This window comes from Phycodurus eques, chromosome 21, assembly GCF_024500275.1.
Source record: "Phycodurus eques isolate BA_2022a chromosome 21, UOR_Pequ_1.1, whole genome shotgun sequence".
Classification (NCBI taxonomy): Eukaryota; Metazoa; Chordata; class Actinopteri; order Syngnathiformes; family Syngnathidae; genus Phycodurus; species Phycodurus eques.
Window position 1 is genome coordinate 16,166,593 of NC_084545.1, and position 8,465 is coordinate 16,175,057.

Here is an 8,465-nt window from a genome sequence, read left to right on the forward strand (position 1 = left end):
CGGATGCCCCGCTCCCCAACTCGCAATTGCTTGTTATTTCCTGATGGACCTGTTGAATCTCTGTATTGTTTGTTCTTTTCATTTTCAATTGACATTCAAAAGTAAAAAAAAAAATCTAAACCTGCGTGATTATTTTATTTGGTTTTTAAGACTTATGACCTATAAAAGCCTTTTTTTCTCTGGTTTTGTGCGAAGTAATTAAAAAAAACATAAAATCATCACTCACTTTTGCATGATTGGCAATTGAAAATGGAAAGAATGAATGAGATATGGATACTAAATGTGGTGCTAGGTGTTTTTCGGGGAAATAGCTGAATGTTGAATTTGTAGCTGAATGTGTTGAATTTTTGAAGCTGAAAAGTGTACATTGTATATTTTGATGGTAATAAAGAAAATTCAGATTCATGACCTGATGGCACAGATATTGAATCATTTTTAAAATTGACATCAACGTGGGCACTGCAGCGTCATCATTGTAACAGCCAATGAGTGTCTTCTGTGGGCGGGGTTACATCAACTTGGCGTCCTTTCATTTCTTTCACAAAATGCAATAAAACGTATCGAGCAGCAGACGAGGCAACCCTAACTACACGACAAACGCACACACACACTGGCCTCGAATCAGAATCATCTTTATTTGCCAAGTATGTCCCAAAAAAAAAACACACAAGGAATTTGTCTCCGCTCGAGTACAACAACAGACAGTCCATTGACAGAGAATTAAACCAATCGTGTCATCTAACAAAGGTTACGTGATCAAAGTGACACGTGTTGAAAGCACTGACGAAAATTTGACATTGAAACGAGCTTTTTTTAGTGTGTCTTCTTATTTTCCTGTGGTGGCGTGAACAAAGAGGGCCCCCCCCCCCTTTTTCTTCCCCGTCCACGTGGCCCCCGGCCGGTCGTTGAGCTCCCATTGGCTGACAACCTGATACAAACGGCCTATCGCGTCACACGACATTCGGCTCGCCTTGATGAAAAGCGATTGGTCGACTCCGGACGGGCAGCCACAAGCTGTCGCGAGCCTCTCCAAGTCCTAATCACAGAGACACCAGAACAATGCACACACAAGGGGAACCAGTTTGTGACGAATGAATGAATGAACGGCATTTGGCGTCAGTCGCTGAGTCGACTCATCCGACGAGTTTCGTTCGCTTTTGCGACACCGCAAATTGCGAGCTTCTGGACGGACGTAAACGACGTTGTCGCTTACAAGTTAATTGTCGTGGGAAAAAAAACAAAAACAAATCTCGTTCTGCTATAACGAACCTCTGAAATCAGTCTTTGAAGGCAAAGTAAGTTGCAAAGGGTTCCTTCCAGTCAACAAGGTGTCACGGTCCATGTTGACAATGTGGCAGAGAAGAGGTTCAGGGCTAGATGTTTCGACCTCCCCGCGTGCAAATGACGCTGACAATGCAGACGGTCAAATGCTCAAACAGCCCAAACAGCACGGGGCACGATTTAGATCGAATTCCCGCAGGTGTTACGATTGACTACCGAAAGCCGTTGAACGTAACTGAAAGCAATTCTACGAGTTCTGCCGGCCCGTCTTGGCCCGTCTTGGCCCATCTCTGCTCACCACCCATACCACCACCCGCACTCTCCGTTCCTGCAGTTTGTCATCATTTCCCTCTGTGTTCTTTCAGTCGATCTTTTCGATTTTCCGACTGGAACGTTCTGCAACAAATAATAAAAGTCACCTCGTTTGTCTCATTATCCTCGTTTAAATCGTTAGCGAGGGATTCTGTGCGTGATCGCTACACCTGTTTTTAGGCTGTTTTGAACCCTTCTTTTTTCACCATGTGCTATCGTGTAATTATTTAATATAATGTAACTCTGTATTTTGCTTTGTTTTACTCTGCAGTCTGCTGCCAAAATCTCTTCCCAGTTTCCTTACCAGGATAAATCAAAGTGAAAGAAAATCAATACGACGAAGGATGCGCAAATGTCGATTTCTACCCGCTGCGAGGTTAAATGTTGTCCGGCCTTAAAAGCGGAGTTTCCCAAAATTCCTTGAGCCAAGTCAGATAGTGGAAAGAGTACCGGCAAACAAAAGTGTCACAAAAAGGAAATCCTCGATATGGAAATCCTGCTGATTTTGTGTATTTCGTTGAATTCAATTTCCTCACAAATGTTTCCCACTCAGTGTGTCGACATTTGGGCCCGTTTCGTTGAACACAAAGCTCGACTATTATTCCGGCTGGATACGCGGGTTCTTTCATTGGTCTGTCGCGGTCACTATACGTCACTGACATAGATGGATAAACAAAGATACTGGGCATTATTTGGAGTCAAGAACTCATACGTTTTGGACCAATGAGGTGAAATGTGATCCTTTCACACTGCGCATCTCTCCCGGCACACTAATTCATGTCTTCGGGAATCACTGCCTTCAAGTGTTGGTAGAATTGTTTTCCAAAATGACAGCATGATGACAGCACAGAAAACATGCACATACCATCGCACCCCTCATCTGTCCTGAGAGCAGTTTCAGGTAGAACAGGAACAGGAGGAGATAAATGACACGGCGCGCATGCACACACACACCTCAACCAAAACCACTCGACAAACGCACGCCACACAAATCACCGCAACGCCACAGGTGAGTCGCTTCAACGCATCAATCGCGCTCGCCACTTGCAAGCATTTTATCCCGTATCCTACTAGTGCGCTCAATGGTCCATGTTCTAGTAGGAGTAGTAGTACACGCTTTGTTTTCAACGGTGGGACAATTGGAGGCTGTCTCAAGGCGAAGGTTTTGTTTCCGCGCACTAGGAAAACAACTGCGGCACCCTAGTCCGAGCGCTTGTTTTGATCATAATTGGGGTTTTTTTTCAGATTTTTTTTTCTTAGGTCTGAGCGTGAATGCTTGTTTATATGTGCGATGGGGCGTACAGTCCACTTGTTGGCCAAAGTCAGGGGAGAAGCCTTAAGACGGACCACAAATCGGAGCGCGTTCAAGAGGTTAGTTAAGATGTGAACGCCGTCGACGGGGATCGGACACTTGGGTCGACGTGGGCGCGGTCGCTGTCCGCATCCTGTATTCGATTCAAAGCCCGAGACAACTTGAGGAAAATGACATCAAGCGACTGCGAGCCAGAACCTCTTGTGATGTGTGCGGTCCCTCGAGCAAGGAGTTTAATTTGTTCCATGGACGAGCTCATAGCGCAATTGACTTCGCCTTTATCAAATCCATTTTTCCCCGTTGAAATGAATTGAAATGTCAATAATCCGTTCCAGAACGCCCACAGCATTTATGCTACGCTTTCAATCAAGAAAAATAGTACTGTATTGTCTGAAAACCGAAACGTAAAAGGAAGAGTAAAAAACAAGGTGGGTGCAAACCCACTGCATTTACTTTGTTCTCTGTAATGTAATGTAACGTAACAGTTACTCGTAACTGTTGATTTATTGATTGATTTATTGATTTAAGTAACTTGTGGCGTAAATTGCACTGGTCAGGTACTTTTTACTTTGAGTTGAGTATTTTGGTGAAGAAGAAGGTTTTGAACTGAACGCAAGCTATTTGTACACGGTCCCAAATATTTCTTGGAAAAGATCCCATTGTGGGAAGGTTGGGGACAATCAGAAGCAGAATCCTCTTGATTTGCCAACTATGTCAAAAGCACACAAGGAATTTGTCTCCGGTCGTTGGAGCCGCTCTAGGTTGACAACAGAAAACCATTTTGAGAAATAAATACTGTCGAGACTCAAAACACAGTACTGAGAGAGTCACTGAGCAATCGAAGGTTAGCAGTAACGTGGTAATGCCGATAACAACGGCCGTTGTGCAAACGATGCGGAGTCCTCGAGCGATTTAGAGCGCTTTGAGATGACGAATAGAGCTAGCAGGATCTGGTACAGTGACAATTCTGCAAATGGGGCAGATAGTGCGGTTACTTTTCTTGCACCTGTGCTTCCGAGGCGATTGATCTCCCGGGAGAACTTCGACTTCCGTCTGGCATGGGTCGAATGAAGACTTCCAGACACTTGGCGTTTGGGCTAATTCGATTTATTGAACAGGCCTTAGTGTCATAGCAGCTGCTTCATGGTCAGAACGACGAAAGAGCCCCCGAAAACCCCCCTGGATCTCAGTTTATCAAGGTTTAATTCTCTGGGCGTGGAATTAGCCCCTCCTTGGGGCACCCGTGAGAGGGCCGTTCCTCATGACCATATTTGGACTCGCGCTCCCCTGCGGGGGTCTCGTTCACTGTGTCAATTTCCCCCCTCCCTGGGGCCCTTGGTTGCGATAATGACAACCAGTCCTCTCTGATGACCTGACCCCGGTTGTAACTACCGGTCTGGTTTCGGTCAAGGATTAGCCGGAAACCCCGCTATCCATATATATCACTGATTTAAGGATGTCCCGGGATTTAGACGTGCAAACAAAAGATTGTTGGAGTGAACACCGGTCTCCCACCCTTTGACCCTCTCAAAGGAGGTCTGGTTTCAGTACTATTGAAATATACTCCAATAGTTCTCGACGAAGTCCTGAAAATGAATAATCAAAGTAACGAAGAAGAAGCTAACTGACGAGACAACGAGGCACACCTGGACAAAACACGAGTGGCTGGAGGGAGCTGATCGGTAGACACGAGGAACAGGGATAACGAGAGCAGGTGGAAAGAAAAACCTCACGAGCAAGACAAGACATGAACGCGGGACGCCGGAAAACATGAAACAAATCTTAACAACAACACAGACCATGACAGGAAACTTGTTTTCGTCAAGTAAGGTCATCCGACCTGGTTCCTTAAAAAGCTTCTCTCTCTCTCTTTATTGGGTCACGTGAGTTTTTCCTACCTATATCCCCTTTTGGGGTTAATGACCCCGACCCAGAATAATGTTGCCCGGTACTGGTTGCGTCGCTCGAGCTCGCTTGTCATTCAAAATTTGGCTCTCTTCACAAAGCAACAAACTAAGCGAGCGATAGTTCATAACTCGAAAAGATGGCAAGTTGGGGCACTCGTAAGTCAAGGAGTCGCTGTTCAGCCTAAAGTCATCGTCGCTGTGCTGCACGGGTGAAGTCCAAGTCGTGAGGTGCTTTTTGTTTTTGTTTCAGGCTGAAGAAGACGAGAGCCACTGGGGGATCGTACAAACATCCCGGTGGACAGAGTTGTCGTACGTCGTGTCGACACCGAAGTTGGAAGAGGACAAAATCCGAGAGGCTCTGCGGGAGAGTCCGGGCTCAAAGGAACGTCAGCTAGGAGTCGTGCAGATGAAGCGGCTGTCGGTACCAAATGTCACGTTGGGCATTTTGGACCGTCGTGCTCACCACCTGGGTGTCACCCAAATTGGTTTGGAACAGATCAGACCAAAAAGAAGTTCATTTCTCAGCTGGCTGGCCAAAATGATGAAACATTTGGCATTGTGCGTCGTCAACGTCAGCTTTCGGCCCTCAGAAGCCGATAACCAGCTAGACGACGAGTCAGAGCGGTCAGAAGCCGCCTTTGCCGAGTCAGTAGATCCACAAATCTCCAAGCCACTTACCCCCCATCGATGTTCCATCGATGTGCCTAAAATCTCTGCTACCAGCTTAGACGCCCGAACCGGGCCTCCTCCCAAAACCATCGAACACGCGGTCCGCTTGGAGACGCGAGCGAAGGAGGAGCAGCAGCCGGCGACCTACACCGTCCCGGCCTATCCTCACGTCCGCTACTCGAACCGGAGCGGATGGACCGGAACCCGTTCCCGGTCCCGCCCGCCTCGCTCTCGCAGCTGCAGTTCGCTCGGACAAAGGGATACGAGCCGGAGCGTGAGGCCTTCGGCCAGCTTACCGGACCTGTTCCTCGTGGACTTCGAGCACTTCACGCCGGACATCACCTTGGGGGGACCCAAGGAAACGTACCGCTTCCAATGCCCCGGAGCCGGCCTCTACAAGTGCACGGCCACGGGTCTGGTCTTCGACGTGGACGGGGGAGGGGACGTCTTTTACGGCGTGGTCCCCTGGGACCCGGACCTCCTGGCCGGCCACCGCAAGAGGCCCGCAGGTATGGTAACTGAATCCGGGTCCTTCATATCCATCTGAGGTCCACGCACTAGTACGCACGTTGTCCTCACTCGTAACTAGTATTGTTTTTGCAATTCAAAGCAGAAGAAAGTAAAAACACGAAGCTCTAAATGCTCCGACGTCTTTCCGCACACAGGCCCGCTGTTCGACATCGAGTGCGAGCGTCTGACAGTGCGGCGACTTCACCTTCCGCACTGCGAGATCCTGTCGGCGGATGAGGGGGGCCGCCGCCTGTCCGTGGGCCACGTGAGCGGCGAGGGCCTGGAGCTGATCGCCCCCGCGGAGACCACTGGGACTCACGTCATTGCCGACATCTCGGGCTGCTCCGCCTTCGGGCTGATGAGGGACGAGGACGCCCCCCTCGTCCCCATCCGAGCCATGGTGGCCATCTTCGCCGAGCCCGCCGTGCCGTCCATCCAGGTGTTTTTAATCCCGGAGAACGTGGTGCTGGACGCGTTCCGGCGCCAGAGGGCCAGAAACAACTGCAACGAGAGGTTCATCGAGACCATCTCGGACTGCATCCTGGTCCCGCAGCGGCAGTACACGCTGGCCAGCAGGACGGAACCGAACTCGGTACTTATTCAACCGGACAGCGGGACTTTTTACCAAATGTCTCACAACTACAATCCGACGTTCCAAATATTTCGATTTGGCGACCTGGAATCAATCCATCTGACCCTGACGGAACTGAATTCCGTGGACTGCGTCTGGGGCGCCGTGGTTCCTTTGGTACGAGCGGCGCAGAGGCGGCCCGGACCCGTTGTTGAAGATCTGAGAGACGTTTGGTCCGAGTTCATCCTGCAGGTATCGATGCCGGTCCTGGATCGCCTGGTGGACCGCCTGTTTCAGGCCCGTGTTCTCGGCGAGGTTGACAGAGCAGCGATTACCGGCGTAACGGATCGAAGCCACAAGGCGCGGTTCCTCCTCTCCACGGTCATGAACATCGGCGCACCCGCTTGTGAGATGCTGGTTACGTTTCTCCGTGAGGATGACCCCTACAATGCCAATAGTCTCGGTTTGACGTGAGCAGAGACGTCAATCGATACGGCGAGGAACGACTGTACAGCTTTATGTGTTTTATCAACGTTTATTAACCACATTTTTTGATGATTTTATTAACAGGTATAACTTTTCGTGTGTTTTAGTAATAAGTACATCTTTACTTTTGTTTTAATGAACAATGTTTTTTATCAACCGGTACATCTTTAAATGTGTTTTATCAACAAGACAAACCTGCCGGAAGAATCTTAAATGTGGAATCGACACGGCCGACGTCAGAAGGCACTTTTTTACGGGATTGCTCACTTCCGTGGACATCTTCGGCGGAACATTGTGTGCCTGACGGAAAACTGCGACTGAGTGCATTGCCACTAGCGTAGATGCGCAGACTCCTCGCTGTCCAAAAGCGTCACTCTTCAGGAAAGAAAACAACAACAACACGTTTGTTGAGACATTAACAGTGCATGATTAAAGACACCAAGCCATTTTCAACACTTTACACAGGGCAATCATTTGAAATGGAAATAACACACACACGTAGGGGGACTGTGACCTGTTGAATCTGTGGTTCTGATTCCATAGAAAAGCTCATTATTATTATTATTATTATTATTATACCATAATTTAGCAAGCGGCACAGTGACCGACTGGTTAGAGCGTCTGCCTCACAGTTCTGAGGTTGCGGGTTCAAATCCGGCCTCGCCTGTGTGGAGTTTGGATGTTCTCCCCGTGCCTGCGTGGGTTTCCTCCCACATCCCCAAAACATGCATTAATTGGAGACTCTAAATTGCCCATAGGTGCGAACGATTGTTTGTTTGTATGTGCCCTGCGATTGGCTGGCGACCAGTTCAGCGTGTAGCCCGCCTCCTGCCCGAAGATAGCTGGGATAGGCTCCAGCACGCCCGCGACCCGAGTGAGGAGAAGCGGCTCCGAAAATGGATGGATAATTGAGCAACAAAAGTGCTAACTTGACATCAATGTGTACAGTGCAGTGTGGACACGTCCTGTGCACTTGAACGCAGCATTGTGGGTCGTCTTGTGGGGGCGGGCTTACATCAATTTGGCAACCCTCATGTAATCTATTTGATCTGTTTCACGGGATGCAATACAATTTAGCTAGCAGCAGACAAGCCTATTCAACGAGCTGATCATATGACACAGCCAACCAATCATGTAATTTAACAAAGGTTACGCTCTCAGACTGACCAGATAATTAATTAACCGTTGAATATGACAAGTGTCAGGTGCCGAAGCCACCGACGACATGTTTTTTTCAAAGTTTGAAATTGAAACGAGCTTTTTTTTTATCGTGTCGATTTATTTTCCTGTGTTGGAGTGAACAAAGGGAACCCGTCCACATGTCCCCCGGCCGGTCGTGAGCTCCCATTGGCTGACAACCTGATGCAAACGGCCTATCGCGTCACGCGACACTCAGCTCACCTAATGTCAAGCCGTG

General features: G+C 48.6%; 1 protein-coding gene across 1 annotated transcript; it reads left to right on the forward strand.

Annotated features, from left to right (window-relative positions):
• Positions 1 to 2,531: 2,531 nt before the first annotated feature.
• LOC133396536 (uncharacterized) lies at positions 2,532 to 7,527 on the forward strand. The gene is made up of 3 exons (XM_061666513.1): positions 2,532 to 2,602; positions 5,063 to 5,990; positions 6,147 to 7,527. Exons 1-3 carry the CDS (start codon positions 2,534 to 2,536, stop codon positions 7,034 to 7,036), a joined length of 1,887 nt encoding a protein of 628 aa, XP_061522497.1. The 5' UTR covers positions 2,532 to 2,533; the 3' UTR covers positions 7,037 to 7,527.
• The last annotated feature ends 938 nt before the right edge of the window (positions 7,528 to 8,465 follow it).

What these genes read in the sequence shown, in the direction of transcription:
- LOC133396536 (XM_061666513.1), top strand. Translation starts at nt 2,534, where the DNA reads ATGCACACACACACCTCAACCAAAACCACTCGACAAACGCACGCCACA. An exon ending in AAATCACCGCAACGCCACAG is followed by an intron (nt 2,603 to 5,062) that starts GTGAGTCGCTTC and finishes TTTTTGTTTCAG; the next exon opens with GCTGAAGAAGACGAGAGCCA. An exon ending in CCACCGCAAGAGGCCCGCAG is followed by an intron (nt 5,991 to 6,146) that starts GTATGGTAACTG and finishes TTCCGCACACAG; the next exon opens with GCCCGCTGTTCGACATCGAG.